Source organism: Zingiber officinale, chromosome 5B (assembly GCF_018446385.1).
Source record: "Zingiber officinale cultivar Zhangliang chromosome 5B, Zo_v1.1, whole genome shotgun sequence".
NCBI lineage: Eukaryota > Viridiplantae > Streptophyta > Magnoliopsida > Zingiberales > Zingiberaceae > Zingiber > Zingiber officinale.
This window is the reverse complement of record NC_055995.1, coordinates 110,433,366-110,453,843: the sequence shown is the minus strand read 5'-3', so window position 1 is coordinate 110,453,843 and position 20,478 is coordinate 110,433,366. Positions and strand designations below refer to the sequence as shown.

At 36.7% G+C, this 20,478-nt stretch overlaps 1 protein-coding gene across 2 annotated transcripts in view; it reads right to left on the bottom strand.

The window, feature by feature from the left end:
* The window catches only part of LOC121985342 (mediator of RNA polymerase II transcription subunit 33A-like), a 52,704-nt gene that overhangs the window by 30,312 nt on the left and 1,914 nt on the right, over positions 1-20,478 (bottom strand). For both annotated transcript variants that reach the window (XM_042538730.1, XM_042538729.1), the window contains exons 3-8: positions 16,706-17,038; positions 11,657-11,970; positions 11,463-11,554; positions 10,999-11,362; positions 3,927-4,134; positions 30-144 (exon numbers count right to left, since the gene is read on the bottom strand). In XM_042538730.1, the coding sequence (XP_042394664.1) occupies positions 30-144; positions 3,927-4,134; positions 10,999-11,362; positions 11,463-11,554; positions 11,657-11,970; positions 16,706-17,038 (1,426 nt within the window). The remainder of the gene's footprint in view (positions 1-29; positions 145-3,926; positions 4,135-10,998; positions 11,363-11,462; positions 11,555-11,656; positions 11,971-16,705; positions 17,039-20,478) is intronic.

Sequence of the window (20,478 nt, the reverse complement as noted above, 5' to 3'; positions counted from 1 at the left end):
TTCATGAAAGTACCAGATCAATGTTCTACCTGGACATTCCAGCCACGGAGAAGAGATGCACCACATAGAATCTTAGCAGCTGCTAGTTTTTCTTCTTCTGATCCAATTAGTGCAACGTTGTACATTTTCTCCACTTCCACAAAACTAAAGAGTAGAAAAAAGCAAGACCATTGGCTTAACAAAACCAAAAATTAGACTGGATTGGTTATGCACCTAGCATTTTAAGTATAATTAAGCACTATCCAATGCAAACATGCCATAATATTGGCCATCAACCAGCCTTTTCAACCAAAATAAAACTAAAGTTACTGCAGATGTTTTAACAAAAACCAGACAGTAGCAATTCAGGGTACGACTAAAACACCCTATCTCTTCCGGTTTACACATTGATCCAGTCCAACGCAACCCTAGACCCCTCCCTCCTCCTCGCTCCTCCCCATCCACACCCTCATATATATATACATATATTATCCCTTAGCCCGTAATGGTTGTTCCCATCTCAATTTGAAACCATGGATTTGTTCCCATCGCAATTTGAAATTGTGGGAGAGACCTTCCTTGAGAACACCATGTAAGTTGTCAAAATAGTCGTTAACTACACTCGCTAACAAAGCCTCCTGTTGGTGCAATAGTATCCCAAGTGGTCCAATGCAACCATGGATTTTAATGTTTGGGCAAAGGATTTAAGTTAGGCCTTGACTTGTGATTTGATATGTCTATTTGAGTGTGCAAGGACTCAGTGAATGCGCACATGGAGATAATTTGATACGACCAAAGTCTGATGGCTCAAGTCCATGGAGATTAGAGAATGGTAGTATGGGACATCCGAGAGGTCATAGGACGTGGTGCATTGAAGTTCAACTGTGCTTGGGAAGCAGACTACGAAAGTGAAGCATGAAGAATGGAGCAAGGAAAGAGTTGAGGGCTTCATGCATCCAATGGACTAGAAGCTTCATGACATATGACTAAGAGATAAACTACATAAGTGAAGCGTGAGAATGACACAAGGAGACAGTCAAAGGTTCAATGCATCCGAGAGAGCTAGACCGGAGATGGCCTAGTAAGCAAAGACTCTATAGTGAGCTAAGAGTAGAAAACAAATGTACTCAAGTGAGGATAGAAAGCAAGGCTCAACTTAGGCGAACTCGGTCATTCGATTGGTCATAGTCGACATACCATTCAACTGATAGCTGAGTAGAATGGGTAGCCAACACACACAACGAACAAAATGGCTTGTTCTAGCGACCAATCGATTGGTAATAGTCCAATTGACAAATGTCTATGAGGCAACTAGTGAAGCCTAGATGAAGCCGAAGGAAACGGTGGTCATACAAGGGAAATAGTCCTAGTTGATCAAGATGCTGATGATTGGTTGGCAAATGCTATAGGAAAATGACTTCAACAAGCCATAATGGATGGATCAAATAACGAATTAAGTTGATCAGTTGACTAATGGGTGCCAACACAATAAGATCATCTCAATAAAAGAATTCAAGAGACTATTATAAGAGTCTCAAAAGGCCTCAAATTGTGCAACAATAGAACATATTCACGCCAATATTTTGTGATTTTATTTATGCTTTCTTGTTGACCATGACTACTCTGGTGTAACCTCTTGAGCTAACCTTAAACAACTTGTTAGAGGTTTCGGTTGTATTTTTTATTTTTTATTTCCACTACGAACCTTATATGACCTTGCGAAGCAAGAGTAGTTTGAATTTTTATTTGCATGTAAATGGACGCTATTCACCCCCTCCTCTAATGTGTCTCATCATCTACGTATCCATATATCCCTCCATGCTCAGCACCTCCAAGTCATCGTCATCCTCTACTCGTTAAGGATCACTCCCTCAGTAAAGTCACATTATCATTGCTACCATTGCCACTAGGTCTACCAGAATTGCCACAAGTTGTGCTTGTCAATGAAGCATTCTAGTCAACTCCTCTTCTCCAAGCAAACTCCTATCACCACTAGGGTTCCCTCCTCACTGAAGGCATTTCCTCGATGTCCTACTGCTGCTAGTGTTTTTCCCTTCAAACTCTTTTATGCAACTCTTCCACAAGGTGATTGTCATCCTATATAGTCTTTCTTGAAGTCCTGCCTTCCATACAAGAACCTTAGATGAGTGCCCTTGTTGAACAACCATAACGTCTATGCATTTGAAAAGTATTGATGAAGTTGTGCATTTCTGAATAATGCCCATATTTAAGATTTTGTTGGTAAAATGCTGTTATAGGTTATCATCTTAGGCTAGACGTTATTTGTGTGGTTGTTCATGAGGTAAGTATGTAGTGTATATATGACATTGTTTTTGTAGTGCCCATATTTATTATGATTGATTTATATGAGTTCATTTCATGCACCTTAGCATGCATTGCTCTTAGTGCTGGTATACATCACTTGGTAGTCAAAAGACACATGTCAGGACCTTGTTGTCAAAAGACAACCTAACAAACATCTAATGATTTACTTGTGGTGTGGATGAGGCCTTTTACCGTGACAAACTAGTAGAGATGAGGCCTTCAGTGGATAGACATGAGGACTATGACTTCACATAATTATATGTTTCTATCACCTCGATCATATGATAGATATGTCGGCGAGTGTTTGTTGGACATAGCACAAATAGGCTACCATTAATCGTGAGGCAATACTCTATTGGCATAATAGAAGAGCGTAGGGGCTTACACATAAAGGCTAGAGTATGGGTCCAACCATACTCATTGGTTGGTAGTGGTTAGCAGTTAGCAAATATTATACTGATGGCAGTGTTGACTCCTTTAATTGACATGAAACTATTAAAGTGAGTTGTTACAATGTCTATTTTGTGCATTGTGCTTTCATAGTAAACTATGTTGAAGTTGAATAGATGATCATTGATGTTTTACCTAGTTTTTTTGTAATTTACATTGATATTTGTTGGTGAATATTTGTTGTTGTTGAGCCTTATTCTATTAATGTATTCATGTTGCCCCCTTGTGTCTATTTTACATATTTGTACAAACTTTCCCCATATTATCTTTTGCAGTTTTAGGCAGTTTAACCTGGGGCTGCTTCGCCTTGTGGCTGGCCAACCCTTTTAAAAGGATATAGGTGGATCAGTGGACCATCTAAGCGGTCTAAGAAAAACCCTCAATTCTTTATAATTTATTAGTTTATTTAATATTATTAATTATTTATATTTTAATATTATAGTATCTCACTAATATTTTATTTTCTAATTCACAAAGTAAAATATAAAATATTTACTTGTTTAGAGTGTATTTAGTGTTTACTTATCATTAATTATTAAATTTACTTCTCTTCCTATTTTAATATTATTTTAATACCAACCTCCTAGGCCTCCTCCTAGAGGCTGATTTTCTATCCCATCTCCTAAAACCGCCTTTTAATACTTTGGTTGCCCCCCAATTTTAGGTTGCTTAACAAGTGGATTGGGCTTGATTCTTGTGACAATTATTGCTTTTCAATCAAGCTAATTTTCTAACTTTGATATTGCTCTAAATCACGCTGAAGGAGGTCTGTTATTTGGCAAATTGACTTCAAGTGGCGTATGGCATGCATAGCAACTGCCCAAACAAAGTCACCTGATAATCCTACTTGGAGGAACATATTTTTGTAGAGTTTAAAGAATAGTCTTTTACAAAAATTAGTTTCTTGGTGGAAAGGTAGCAATATAAAGTTCAAAGATTACTGACACCTTTCTAAATGAAGGACTGTAACAACTAGTTTGTTTTGCAAAAGAACAAATAATAATCATAATTTCAAACAAAAGATTTATTGATGCCTAAAATATTTCGCACCCAAGAATTGCTAATTCAAGTCAATACTCCATACCTGAACTAGAACTTAAAGATATGTCATACTAGATTAACTAGATTACTATCAATGACCAAATCATCTGATAATTATTTTCTCAACCTACCTTGATGCAGGAGTCATCATGAGCGAGCTTTTCAATGAACCAGTGAGTGGAGCCCCTTCAAGGAAGGTTGACCAAGGAGAGTCTTGAAATGAAGTTGAATCTTTTGATAATGCAGAAGGAACAACATAACCAGGCCAGAAGTATGCGGACGTATCAATCAGATTCCTTGAAATACAGGCATCAACTATTAGATGTAACATGTTCCCAACTGGAAAGTGCAAACCATCAGGGAACAAAATTATGACTATAGGGCAGATGTTGGGTGACAGACAATAAGAGAAAGAAAAAAAAAAGTAATACACCAAGAAAACAAGGATAGCAACAAAAGACATTCTTGCTAAAAGATGAGATTTAGATTTATCAACTGATATGCAACTAAATTCTGTAAATGCATCTAAAGTAAGATCAGTGCAATAAAAAGTACTAGATGCTTCTGCATGCCAAGGCCCTGTGTTAGCCTCAGCTAAAGCAAATGAAGGTATTTATCAGCCAACAGAAAACAAATGTGGAACTAAATACGACCACTGACACACAAGATAGAAATACCATTACATATTATAATAAAAATAGGACTAAGTTATCTTTCAATCAAGTAGACATATAGGATTGGGTTATATTGGCAAACTAGAAATTTTTCACAGAGGACCATGGTACGCACACTGTTCTAATAATGGTGTGTAATGTTAAGATAAAATATATAAAAAAACATTGTTAATACAAAACCTCAAGGAATGGAAGAATAGCAGGAGATGCAAGTAAATTCTAAGCAAGTTTGCATGAGCTTTCTGCTAGGTTGGATTTTGGAATCGCGAATCCTTGTACTATAAAACAGTAAGTTCTACTTCAAAGTTCTTTGTAATTTTTAAAATTTCTTTTTTCCTTATATTTTACTATACTTCAAAGTTCACTCTTAAGAGGGCAATCCACACAAAACAAAAACTTGTTGGCAAAAGCTACCAAGGTTCAAAATCTAAAGCCATCATGATCATGATGTCAGTAACGGACTGGAGTTGAAGAAGGAGATAATGCATAAGAAGGATCCATGTTAATATGGTTTAAAATCTTAAATCATATCGGGCGAAATGGTTGAAACATATCATTTCAGTAAATTATCAAAATTTGATATCACTAAGCACAATGTCTCCTTCCTTTGCTTCATCTCCTCCCTTCTTCAGCTTTTAATTGTCAATGGAACTAATCATCAAAGCATGAACAGCATTTTTGGACAAAGACCGAAACTACGGCATGCCTTGAGATTTTGAACTTTGGTACCAAGTGGTATTGAGTTTCGGTGATTTACCGGAATTCAAGTGTTTAGCTAGGCATGATAAGAAATTTCAAACTATGAAACTTACAACCTAGAGAGTTTTGCCAATTTGAATAGCTTTTCTGAAGCAAGACAAGATCCTAGGCATCGTGCCCATCAACGAAAAACCATGCTCTTTGGCCTCACCACACCTCCTTGGGCACCTAGGCGAAGCACACAAGCACCTAGCCAATGGTATGGTATGTTTGAAACATACATGAGAACTATTACAACAAGTCTTTAGCCGATTAAGTAGGGTCGGCTATATGAATCCTCTGATGTCATTGGACCCACTCCCCTATTATATCATCATATATATTTAAATGAATTTTATTTTATTATCGTTGTTTTTTTTTTTGAAAGGTAAATATATATAAAGATCTCAATGATCAAACTAATACAGACTCTAGATGCCTACCAATCAAAAATAGAAGTGTCTCCAAACATTGCGGGCAAACAAACCACGCAAGGAGACATGACCACCAAACCACATATACATCATAACCTTTGCAAGCTAGCACAACCATGCAAGGTGACATCACATGACCCACAAAACCACAAAACATCATAACCCCTTGTGGCAAACCCAGCCACACAAGGAGACATCATTCACCACACACATCACATGACCCACAAAACTACAAAACATCATACCCCTTGCGGCCAAACATAACCACACAAGGAGACATACTATACCACACAACTTAAACACATCATAACAAGTACCAACTCTAAACATCTACAAATCAAAACACGTGAATCTGAATTTTCCAGAACAGCCCTGCTACACACGGTGTTTCCCCTTCAAACTGGTTTTTGTTCCATGCTTGCCACAAGAGGTAAACCATGCAAGAGACCGTGCCTTCGTTAGCCTACCATTGCCTCGATACCACCTTCGAAGGGCCCTGAATAGCCGCTAAACAAAATTGATTTGATGCCGAAATCCTAGCTAACACCTCACCTTATCCCACAGCTCCCTTGTGATCGAGCAGCGAAAATAGATGAGGTCGTTGAACTCGTCTTGTTGTTTGAATAAGGAACATATTTTGTACGCCTCATAAGTCATCGTGTTCACCGTCCTCAACCATCCATGAGCAAGTAACCACCAAGTAAACCGATGCTTAGGCATCAAGCCAGCCCTCCACAAAATATGCATTAACCACCCCTTTCTTTTCCGCTACAAACCAATCGATTAACTTCATATTCACAGCACTTTGACTCCCCAATCTTCGCAATAGATCATCTCTAATCTGTGATAACCTCTTCATCAATGGAGAATCTAATGTCTTACCGCGCCATTGCCAAAAATCTGCACCGTAGTGGTGTTGTACTCATCTTACCCTTAACAAGTTCGTCTTACTTTTGATGTTCCATAGCGTCCGACACAATAATGCCTTGTTCCAAGCATGAAGATCCCGAAGCTCATAGCCACCTTCATCTTTCAGTAGATATATTGCCGCCCAACAGATCGGTGGATGTTTGGTGGACCACATGAAAGACCGGCAAAGACCATATAATTTGTCAATTACACCACTTGACATTGGAAGTATAGATAGCAATAGCACTCCACACCTTGTAATACCGAGCTTACCAACTCCAATCTTCCAACGTATGATAATGTATGCTTTGGCCAAGACGCCACCTTCTTTGATACCGCTTCAAGCAAAGAGCCATAATTCGCAATACGTAATCTCTCCATGGCTAGAGGAATACCAAGATACCGAATGGAAACTCCCCTTGATGACAACCGATTATGTGCAGAATTCTTTGCCGAGTTTGTCCATCCACACTGGCCATATAGATGTTAGACTTCAATGGGTTGGCCCGCAATCCCACCTTGTTACCAAAATCTTCAAGTACATCCGCCAATATCGTGATGGTAGAGGTATCCTCTCTTGTGAACATCAGTAGATCATCCGCATACACCAAGTGAGTGAGTTGTACCTCCTTACACTTAGGATGAAAATGAAACCGGAGTAGCTATAATGCCTCCTTCAACGTCCTTGAGAAGACCTCCAAGACTAGGCCAAATAATAGAGGGGATAAGAGATCCCCTTGCCTCAATCCTCTTCTTCCTCCAAAGAATCCATGTATGCTTCCATTGATGCTTACAGAGTATATGACCGTGGAGATGCATTCTTGAATCCATCCTCGAAATTGTTGGGGAAAGTCATAACCAACTAGCGCTGACATAAGAAAGCTCAAATAAACATTGTCGAATGCCTTCTTTAAATCCACTTTGATCATACATCTTGGAGATATCTTCTTGTGATCATACTTCCTCAATAATTCTTGAATAAGGTTGATGTTCTCTCTGATGTATCGATCCCAAACAAATGCCGCTTGTGCCAGATTTAACAAATTATCCATAACCTTTGCTAGCCGACTCGCCAATACCATTGAGATGATTTACAAGAAACCGTACAACATGAAATTGGTCAAAAATCAATAACTTTCAGAGTGATCAAATTTGGGTACTAAAGCGATCAAAGTGTGGTTCCATTGCTTGAGAAGTCTACCATGATGGAAGAACTGCTTGACCACCGCCATCACATCTTCCCCAATGTGTTCCATGCCGAAATAAAGAACTCTGCATTATATCCATTAGGTTCAAGAGCCTTATCACTCCCAATATCAAAAAGCGACGTCTAAATCTCCTCTGTAGTATGGATCTCCTCCATAGTAACCGGTACAATCAACCTATTCTGTTGTTCCTCCGACAATTTTCGGCTGGTGATGGAGCTACAGCGGCATACATGTCTCCTTTGTGCCCCATAATCCTTTGAAATACCCCACAACTTCATTAGCAACATTTTCCAAACTTGAGATTTGTTCCCAAGACTATTTAGGCATTCCTTTTGTTGTTGCGCTTCACTAGGTCATGGAAAAACTTCGTACACTTGTCACTTTTCTTTAAGTACTCACTCTTGGCTCTTTGTTGGTAGAACATCTTCTCCACCTCTGCAAGGAGTGTGGCCTTCTTCCCCAAAGCCCCATAATCACTAGATGTCCCATTATTATTTTTGAGCTTCGTCTAGCTCTCCTCTCGCCCTTTATGCTTGCTCCGAGATATGTTGGTAGTGATGCTTATCAAGAGATCTTAGTTTGCTTTTCAATTTGTCTTCACCTTAAGGGTATAATGAGCATTCCCATCAATCGGTTCTTCCCAAGCACTAGCTACCAAGTCTTGAAACCCTTTGTGCAATGTCCACATATTAAAGAACTTAAAGGGCCTATTCAGCCTCTTCTCCCTTGCCATTGTAGAAACTATGCTGATCCGAAAGACAACCCGGCGTCGTAAATTCCCCATAACTCTCATTGTCCTCCCAAAGCCAGTGTAAGTTGACAAGAGCCCAATCAAGCTTCGAAGACACCGTGCCATTCGTCCAAGTCAATCTACATCCAATCGATTGAATGTCCACCAAGCTACAAGCATGTACAAACCGCTCTAGATCTTGTCTCATAATTGGTGACCGGTTGCTCACCCTCCTTGTCTTGCACCGTCAAGAGAGTGTTGAAATCACCCATAATAAGCCAAGGTTCTAAGATATTCTGCCCCAATGCCAAAAGAGAGCTCCATAACGGCTTGCCACAATAGAATGAACTCCATACACAAGCATGACAAGGAAGCTTCGACCCGTGACATGGAAATGGAAACTTCAATGAGCATATTGTTCCACCATGACTATCACAACCAAGGAAACCCGCTGTAAGTCCCATAGAAGCAATATGGCTAATTTATCATGGTCTCCCTCTTCTTCGAGTAATCTATGAATTTATCATGGTCCCACATCATGTAATTGGAATATTCATTAGTCTCCTAAATCATGGGTTAAAATATCATGTTGTGACTCATGTCAGTCAGTACGAGCAAAATATTTCGTTCCGCCAACCGCGGTCGTCGCGGAGGCATTGTGTGCGCTCCGCGCCCACAGTGTAGGCGTCGTGAGCGCCCAGCCGCCGCGGAAGCATCGTGAGCCCCAGCCGCCGCGGAGGCATCGTGCGCGCCTCGCGGTCGCTGTGGAGATATCGTGCGCAGCCCACGGCCGTCGCGGAGGCGTCGTGCGCGCCTCGCGGTCGCCGCGAAGGCGTAGTGCGCAGCCCGCGGCCGTCGCGGAGGCGTCGTGCGCGCCCCGCGACCGTCATGAAGGCGTCGTGCGCGCCTCGCGACCGTCATGAAGGCGTCGTGCGCATCTCGCAGCGGCTGTGGTGGCGTCATGCGCACCCCGGGGCCGCCGCTGAGGCATCGTGCGCGTCCCGCGGCCATCGCGGAGGCGTCTTGCACGCCCCGTAGCCATCTCGGAGGCGTCGTGCTCATTCCATGGTTGCTGCGGAGGCGTCGCACGACCCCCATCCACAAAGGAGTCCCATGGCCCCATTCGCGAAGGCATCAGCGCACCCCGTAGTCACCATAGACGTGTCAGCAACGCGCTCCGTGGCCGCAGAGGAATAGCAATGACCTCACATCTACCGTGGAGGCCATGACAGGGCTTCGTGGTTGCGCGAAGGCCACATACGAGCCACGCTGCCACCATAGAGGCCCTGCACGGGACTCAAGGATATCACAATGGTCTCACAACTACCATGGAGGCCCTGCACAAAACTAAAGGATGTCACAATGGTCTCGCAGTCACCGCAAAGGCCTCGTGATACTGCTGTGAAGGCCTCGCAATGGCCTCGCGATGACCGCGGAGGCCTCACAATGGTCGCAGAGGCCTCGCAATGGCCGTGGAGACCTCGCGATGGCCGATGAAGCCTCGCGGCCTCTGCGGAGGGCTCGCACAAGCCTCGTGGCCACTGTGGATGCCATGTGCAAGCCTCGCGTTCACTGGGGGCATGGAACATTGCAAAGAACAACGGAAGAAGAAGGCGGAATAGTGAACTTAGCTTTTAATTAAAAAACTTAAATTAATAATTTCAATCATCTTCTAACTATAATTAGGATAATTTAAATAGACTTAATTAAACCCTAATAAAATTATCCTATTAATTTAATATATTTTTGTTTTTAGTTTATATCTTTGATATGTAAAAAATATCGAAACCATACCAGCATGACATGATACGATATTGAAATTGTCCGCACATCTACCTTAACATTCTCATTTGCGACTTTCATCTTCTACTCATGTGCTTGATTCATAGTCTAACATTAATTTCATATAACATAGCAGGTCTAATTATCGTTTTATAAAACTTTCATTCAAACTTTAGAGGTACCTTATAATCACAAAGGGCATCTAAGACTCTCCTCCATGTCAACCATTTTGTATCATATATAAAACATCTGTATCGACCCTTTGCAAAAACAAATCTAGATACTTAAAACTTTGTGACTCGTAATCTCTTCACTTGACAAATTGTCATGTTATCTCTAAATACTAAACTTAAATTATATTCTATCATGTTTTCCGCTAAGATTCGAATTTAGCATCTCTTTCTTTTATGTCTTATCGACAAAAACATTGGTCATATGCAAAAAAAACATATACACTATGGTATCGCGTCTTGGATATGTGAAGTGAGTTCATCCATGACTAAAAAGATATGGACTTAAAACTAATCCTTGATATGGTAAGTTTGAAATGAAACTACCTTGTTCAATGAGTTCATCCTTAAATTTGAAATGAAACTAAAAGCACACAAGACCATGTGGTAATCAAACAAAAACCAAGAAATAAATCCAGAATTTGTTCCTAAGATGTGATATCAATTCTTGTAATTCATATGATAACATTTTGAAAATTTTCTTTAAGGAAAACATACCTGCTCTTATAGAAGTATCATTACGCCCAACATTTAGGTTGTTATTCCCAGCCTTGAAATTAGAAACAAAGATTGCTGCTTTTGTGGCAGCATTATTAGCTGCATTGACAACTGATGGAGGAGGTGAGAGAAGTGCTGAAAATTGTCCCAGAGTCTTAAGGGACGATATCAATCCATGTCGTCTAGAAGTAAAGTTATTTCCTTCACGTCCATGTGGGCTACTTCTCATAGGACTATTGCTGACAGGAATAGGTGTATCATTATCATCCTTGACAACCGAAAGGATAGCCAAAGGGACAAGTGAAAGTAGCATGCAAAGTCGTGCATCTAGGTGTGGGACTGGCCCTTCCTGGGGTTCTCGATCCTAATGTTGACAAGGATAATGTAAGGTTTCAAATGTAATTGTTTAATTAAATTTCTGCGGAAGTAAAGATGTGAACAAATAAAAAAAAAAATCGCCTAACTCGTTGCACAAGTCGAAGAGCTGAAACCCAAAGAGCTTGAAATGTCTCTTGCCAGCTTGCCTGATTAATTACTTGGAGTGTTTTGGTCAATTCTGTTTAAAAAATGAAATGTAAGTGTGAAAGCATGAATGCACAATGAAAAAAAAATAACATAAGGTAAATTGAAGAGGGGGGAAGAACAAATACCATAATACCTGTAAGAACCTCAATACAAGATATAGCATATAGATGCTTCCCATCCATTGTAGTCTCCATGAATACATCAACAGGAATCCAACAGGCATCCCTTCCAGCTCCAAAACTGTTGCAAGAATTCAAGCTACATGGCCCAGGATCAGCCAGAGCTCCGAGAAGCTGATGCTTATTTAGGAGCTCCCTACTCATCGCCCTCTTTATATTCATGAACAACTTATCCAACACATTATTTATGGATGACAACTTGTCTGACTTTGATTTGTTGGATTCAACAGTTTGTAGTCTCTGAAGTAGACCATTGAACTTCTCAGGCCTGTGTTTGGAAGAAAATACAGAGTCAAAGAAATATCCATAAAATAGTTCTTTGTTTTAATCAGTTAAAAAAAAAGTAAATTAACAAATCCTGATGAATCATCTGGTTTACAAGAATCACATGTCAGATTTTGCTTCAATAGACTCCCTCAAATATCATACTTAAGCACTCTAATGGTGGGTGTTTGGTTCATGAAATGGAATTGACAAGGAATAGGAGAGTTATTCCAAAGAAATGGAATAGGCCAAGAATAAGAATAGAATAGGACTTAATTTGGCTCAGCAGATGCAATAGATTGTTCATCCACATTTCAATGCTTGGTATGTATGATAAATAAGTAGCAGCTAATGTATACCTTAGTTTGGTTTGGTGTGCTCAATCCACCTGATTCGCTCGGTCTTGTCGAAATGCCTAACCCACTGATCTGCAATGCCTACGTAGCGGCCTAACTTGAGTGGCTTGCCTAATTCACTAATGCATTCAGCTTGTCGATCCACTCAGCCTAACCAATCTACCCAACCCATTCGATCCACCTAGCCCATTTGATTGGCTTAGCCCATCCAAAAAGTACCAGATGACTGATTTCTCTTCAAGTAAATTCCTAAAAGTATCATTCTTAGTCAGTCTTTGAGCTTGTCTACCTGAAATAAAGGAAACGAGAATCAAAAGAAAAACATTAAAGGATGGAAGGAGTTTAACTTTTCTTTCCTTTGGTTATTTGGAAAGACATAAAGATATTTTTAAATTATTTTTCCTTATTTTAGAAGGATGAAATCATAAATTGATGCAAAGACATGAATATCCTCCATTTGAGAGTAACTTAACCAAAAAGAATGATATATTGATCTTTTGGGTGCACAAGTGTTTTTTTTTCCTCCATATCCACCCACATGTTGGCAATAGCATATCTAACAAAAACAAAGGTCCCTTTTCCACCCTTAATTTCCATCTTATACATGTCCATTGAAGTAAACTAAGGATTGAATTTTAACTTAATTTTTCGTCTTCACAGCTTCCTTCCAACTTTCCTTCAACATAAGCAAAATCTAATGGTGTGTTTGGTTCATAAAATAGGATTGACAAAAAAAACAGAATAATTATTTTGGGGGAGTAGAGTAGATTAAAAACGAAATGGGAATATAGATTTCTTAGTTTGATTCATACAACAGAAAGATGGTTCATTCACATTCGTATGGTTTATAAGAATGTTGTAAGTAAGAATTGTCTCAACAATGCTAAAATATCCCTATAAGTAATATTTCATTGAGACCACTTTATTCACCTAAGCTCAATACGATCAATTCACTTAGGGCGCCTAACTCATCCCATCCACACAAACCACCATTCTCATCCGATCTACCCAAAGGGCTAGTCCACTTGGCTCTCCTAATTTACTCAACCAATCATGCTCGCCTAGGCACACAGACTCTCTCATCTGCCTAATCTACTTGACTAGCCCCTCATTTTGTGGCCCTACTTGATTTGCTTTTTCTCGCCTAGCTGCATAGACTATCCCATTTGCCTAATTTGCTTGCCTAGTATGCTCGCCTAACCCTCATCTTATGGCCCTACTTGGTTTTCTTTCTTAATGCATTTGACTTATTGGATTATCCGTTTCTGATATGCTCCTCAATCAAGCCATCACAACCCAACTTATTCAGTGATTTGCTCGGTCAACATCAATTTAATCCATCTAACCCATCTGATTTGCTCAATACGATTTGATTTATCTGATAACCATATTTGTTTGTCACAAAATTCACTACCCCCTCAACCCATTTGGCCAATTAGAAATATGTATTCCTTGGAAAACGGAATAAAGTAGAAATGGAATATTAGAAATTATTTGGATGATGTAAGGAATAAATATGAAGAATTATTATTTCATTATAATAGAATGACTATTCCTGGAAATGGGACGTTATTATAATAGTTATTTTATTTGTATTTAATCATGATTAACCAATCTTAAGAAAGAAGCTCTAATATAAACTACAAGAATGAGAAAGCCCTCAATGTGAACACGACGTGGAAGACGAACTGACTTAATACAGCTGTGATTGGTAAGAAAAGAGAAATTAAATTGTGACAAAAGATAGTAATCGAGTAGGAGTCCAACTTCTTTTTCATGTATTTTGCTATTAAAGAGACTACACTAAGGAATATTTTGTCCTTGATGGTTAGAGCAACATATTACACAAGGAAAAGAATGAATGAAGATGAGAAAAATCACTATCAGAACAAAAAAAAAATGAATGGCATGCAAAGCAAGTCAATTCTAGAAATATTGATTAAATAGAAGTTTGTTCCTAATGATCAACATGTAGCAAAATCAATAATCAGGTCTCCTTTGACCTAGCGGACGGCGGTAAACTTCCTTAGGGTCGAGCCAGCAGCCTCAGGTTCAGTGTTAGCTGGTTTATCATTTTTTTAAAGAGTAATAGGCAGAGTTATTATCACCCTTCCTACAAGTCTCCAGCAAAAGTAATGACATCAAATATCATAGAAATCATTTTCATTATAGCCCAAATGGCACACATCCTTTTTTTCTCCCCAATATGGACATCACAAAAAGTATCCCATTGAGCTATAAAGAAAATTTCAAAACCACAATAATTTAAACCACAGATTCAAAGGCCATGCATTAGAAATTTGATGGACAACAAAAGGCAATAACCAAATCAACAGAGTAAAATTTGACCTTAAGTGGTGTATTAAAGATTCAATTACAATATAAATGTGAGATACACATTTAATATACCTTTTTTAAATATTTTTTAAGGGAAATTTCATCATTAAACATTGTCACAATCATGTTTTAAAATCTCATGTTGTAGCAAGAGGCAATGATGAAACTTATCCTTCTACCCACCGACTGATACCACACTGGCACCACCCCATGAGGCCTCACAATCGCACGGAAGCCCCATGGCCACGCGAAGGCCGCTAAGTTTTTTTCATTTGGTATTTTTTATCAATTTTTTAATGAAAATTTAGATGATCAACTTAACTTAGGTAATTTAAGTAGGTCAAATGAGTATAGAAATTTAAATTTTTATAGTAGAATTCAAACTTCAGAAGTAGAACAAACTTTAAATGTGATACACAATGAAAAAGCTGTTGGAGTAGATAATATTCCGATAGTGGTATGGAAATTAGGGAAATAAGATATTGAATAACTTACAAAATTACTTAACATGATATTGAAAATGAAAAAAATATGTGATCAATGAAGAGCAAGTATTCTAATTCCCTTATATAAAAATAAGGAAGACATACAAAATTATGCAAACTATGAGGTGTTAAACTAATGAGTCATAGCATGAAACTTTGAGAAAGGGTAATTGAAAAAAGATTAACAATGAAGCTATACATCTTTTTAGACAACTAATTGAAAAATATCAGAGCAAAAAAGATCTACACATGATATGACTTAAAAAAAACTTATAATAGAATCCCAATAAAAATTATATGAAGAATTCTAGAAAAAAGAGGTGTTAGTATAAAATATATTGAATTAACTAAGAATATGTATGAGGATTAACGACCAGAATAAAAACTTCATGCGGAGTAATTGAAGTATTTCCAATAAAAATAGGATTAAATCAAAGATCAACTCTAAGTCTCTATCTTTTTAGGCTATGGATGAACTCACTACATACATTCAAGATAGTACCTGGTGCATGTTGTTTGTAGATGATATTATTTTGGTAGATGAAACACATGAAGGAGTAAATGCTAAACTAGAATTTTGACGGAAAACACTAGAAGGGAAAGGTAGGCTTAGTAGAATAATGACAAAATATATGAAATTTAAATTTAGTAATATTAGATGTAATGAGATAATTTTTAAGATAGGAGATGATGGGAGTTTAAATATTTAGGATTATTTTTACAAAATAATAAAGGAATTGAGAGAGATGCTTACATAGAATACAAGCAGGATTGTTGAAATAGAGAACTCAAGTGTTTTATGTGATCGTAAAGTACCTCTATAACTTAAAAGAAAGTTCTACAAAATCGTAATTAGACCTGCTATGTTATATGGAGTTGAATGTTAGGCTATGACTCAAACACATGAACAGAAAATAAGAGTTGCAGAAATGAGGATGCTAAGGTAGATGTGTGGGCATATGAAGATGGACAGAATAAGAAATAGAGTAATAGAGAGAAAATAGGAGTTGCATATATTGAGGAAAAACTCTAAAAGACATGATTAAGATGATACAAGTATGTATTTAAACGATCAATAAATGTTCTAGTTAAGCGATGTGAACTATGACAAACACGGAAGACCAAAAAAACTTGGTTAGCAACAATAAAACAAAATAAAATTTATTTAAGTATAGATGATAATATAGCAGGGGATAGAGTCCAATGACGTAAAAGGATCCATATAGCCGATCCCACATAGTGAGATAAGGCTTGGTCGTTGATCTTAAGCATTATGTCTAGAATTTAGTTAATCCTAAATTAATTTTTACTCAATCTTAATTTTTAAAATATTAGTTTAACATAATAGTAAGTATTTATAGTAATCAAATATTATACTAATATTTTTTAATTAATATAGTTTATGTTTAGTATTGAAATCATATCGACATGACACAATACGATATGAAACAATATCATTCTAATCATAAATCAAACGTTTGATATAATTCGAAATATTTGAAATTTTAGACCATGGTCACAATTAATGTTCGAAGTAAACAACACATTATATTATACATACATGTTGATGTGGATGAGGCGAAGGAAGACTTTTGCTCTTCTATTTGAAGAAATTTTTTCAACCACTTCAATAGCCATTAATGCATTACTTTGACGCAGATATTCACGATGCTCATTCCTTTTCTCATTTAAATTTGTTGTCATGTCTATCTCCATTAGTTGATTTCCTCCATTAGCATATGCACTACCAAGAAGTCCACAATCTTCAATTGTACAATCAATCAAATTTGTGATAATAGTCATGATGAACAAAACAATTGCATGTCCAACATCCATCTCTTGAACCCCATATGTATCAGAAAGTCGTAGAGCATCATCAACAGATTTTATAATCCTGCAAAATGGACAGTAATGCAAAGGATTAAATTATAACGTTCAAAATCTCATTATATAATCAAGAGCAAGACTTTATTTAAACAAACAAGGTGCATGTACCAGTACGCCCGAGTTGCATCAATATCAAGAAATGAGCAATCTCAAAGAAATTAAGGAAAATTTTAAAAAATAAAAAAGTTAAGTAGAAATTAGTTAGTTTACAGTGAAAATTGATGAAATCCAAATTTAATGTGAAAACACATGAAATCGAGTTAAAATTTGGCCAATTGAGATGACCTTGCAAAACATGATTGATCTAGTCTTTCAATTAATCTCTTCAAGAACTCACAAGGAAGAAAGTGTATTTGTCACCCTCTTAAATTTCTTAGCCTTCTTACATCATGAGATTCACTATCAAATAAAGGATCACCCATTCAACTTAGCCATCGTTGAAATATATGGCTCACCTAACTTCCTCTCGCACACTATCAATTAAGTGAAGTTATTATGGACTTAAAGAGAATACAATAATTTCTCTAGCTCAACATAATTCTAAAATTTCACTTCATTTAACTAAAAATCAATTCCAATTCAGTTTGAATTTTAACAATCAAACTGAAACAAAATAAATGACAACACTTTCACTGAAACAAAATAACAATCTTTGGTTATTGAGTAATCAATAGTAAAAATATAATTCTAGTATTGACTATAGTCCATTTTTATTATTTATTAGTTTCATATAAATAAATATGTCGTTGTTTGTATATTGCATTATCAATAATTGGATATGTAATGACATTCAAAAGGCATTCACATTGGTTGTATTTATAAAATAATCTACTAATTTTTCTCCAAATTTGATACAACTGATTCTTGGAATTTTTTTTTAATTATCTGATTTTTTATCCCTATTTTCACAAACATTATCTAAATACCATAAAATACATTGGAATACAAAAATAACTAAGTACCGCAAACAATGGTATTTATTCTAGAATAATGATTATTAATGTGATTCCAATCAGGGACCACCAATTTCATGATTAAGATTTCAACATTAGTTAGTTATAAACCTTGATAAGCAACATCTCTTTTTTCATCAAAGGTAGATTGATTATCATAAATGGACAGGTTCGAAGAGAAATGAAATATGCAGGTACCTCAAAGAAGAAATGCTTGAAACTTTTTTACTACCCTGTTATAGTTTGTTCTTATTTATTTTTCTCTTCCCCCTATGTGTATGTTTGCAGCTCTGGATACAATGGATTGATAGGATTCAGTGTTTCAAGAAAATTAATTGGAGTCACTAGAAAATGTAGAAAAGTTAATTAAAGAACAAGTGTACACCCAACAACTAATAGAATGGAAAAATAAGCCAGGGCTGTTAAAAGAATATCTACAGATCTTATATTTGGACAAGCTAAATCAAAATTAATAACCAATGGTGGGCCAGAAGAAAACTAAAGAAAAATTTACCTAAGAACAAGACAAAAGATCCAAATGATTGAACATTTGCAAAACATGTTATTTCAAATAAGCTTTAAAATCTTGAGGCTGGAGTTTCAGTCTCTTACAAAATTGATACAGTGTCAAGATGTATCAATGCAGTTCAAATACTTATTTGAATGAGTTACTATTAACAAGATTAACTTTATTTAGTATAAGTTGTAATTTTTAATTAACTATTTTATTAATACATGTTTGTTTTTCTATTTATATTTGTTCATTAATTTGATGGCCTTAGTCATAGAGTTAAAGATCCTTGCAACCAACCAATTAAGTTTTAAATTTAACTTTAGTCACTTGTAAGTTATATCCTTCTTTCATTTTTTATAAGGATATATTAGAATGTTGGAATGAGGAATAAGAAAATGGTGTTCCCTAGTTCTCTATAAACTAAGGCATATTTTGCTTTCAAATTTGCATTATTGAAACAATTCCAAATTTAAAGGCCCAAATGCCTTCATTGTTGAAAGTGTAAAGCAATATACAAAGGTCAGAATAGAAGTTTCAAGATGAACAATATTATATTTTGGATTTCAATTAGATTTTAAATTTTGTAATTAAACTTATTTAATTTGGTAAGTACCAAATTTATAAAAGAAATGAAAAACATGAAAGTAGACAAAATCTTAATCAAGATTTCAAAGTGATTGCTCCTCGGCACTCAAACCAAAGCCAAGAGAAGAAGTTGAGGAGAAGAAGAAGCTCAAGACGACCTTGTCAAAGCCAAGTTTTTTTGTCACTTATTCTCATGATCTCTCTTGGTCTCTCCCAATATCACAGAAGTCAGAACACAAAGAGGATCCTCGTTCATACTAGAGATCAACTCTATCATATTTAAATTTTTATATCTGAAATTAATTTTGAAATTTTATCTATATAAGATAGTCTACTTCAATTATACTTAATTAAGTTAGTAGAAGTTTTGGAAGATTAAGAGATATTTAATTTCCTTCCTCTCTTTTCGTGCACTCTCCTCGCTCTTCCTCTCCTCGATTCCTCTACCTCATTCATTGTCAACTGCCCATTGCACATGTGGCTTCACCAACAAATCCAGATCCCCTTCTCCTTCAACAACCTCTCTCCCTCCTTTAGTTTCTCTCTTGGTCCTCTTGTCTCTCTATTTCTAAAGTGTGCAATTGCCATTGCTTCGGACAGCTAGGAGAGCTCACATTCATCTTGTATGTCGATCTACAGGCAAAATGCTAAATTTCACCCATGTCAATTGGCACAGCTCGACACATAAATCCCTACTTTCAAAGAGTAGTACAACTCTGTGATGGGAAAATATTTTTATCATCAACATAAACTAATTAGACTAATAGCTTGTTCTTGCTATATTTATTTGGATAGACAATTATCAAAACTATTACAAGATTTATACCACTTCAAACACTTCAGGGATTCAATATAAGAAATAAATAACAATTGTTGTAAAGACATTCTATGAAGGAAAATGGTAAAAGTAGTGAAACATAGCAACAAGAAGTTGACATGAAAGAATCTAACTCTCTGCTACTCTCTAAACTTTTGGAATGCAACATTAGAAACTACCCACAACTTTTTTAAAAGGATTTTTTTGGAGAGGTTAAAAAAGAATGTGTGAGGCGAACCAACAAGAATGGATTCTTTGAAATCAACAAGAGTAATGTTCTAAATCAGCCCAGCTAATAGTCTATGTGAGGATATTAAGAAATGAACCAACAAACTAAAGCAATGAACACACAAGTATTAAGCAAAAAAAAAGAAACTCCAAATCTGGAATTTGAAAATCATATATGATGATAAAGTGGTTCAAACAAAGTGCGGCCTCGCACTAGCGGTGGCAATCTATGTTAAGTTATTCACATCGCACATGGGTCATATCATTTGTGTCAATAAAAAATATATAAGTAATTACATAAAAAAACAAGTTACATAATTACTTAAGATTATAATTAGAATTTCTAAGTA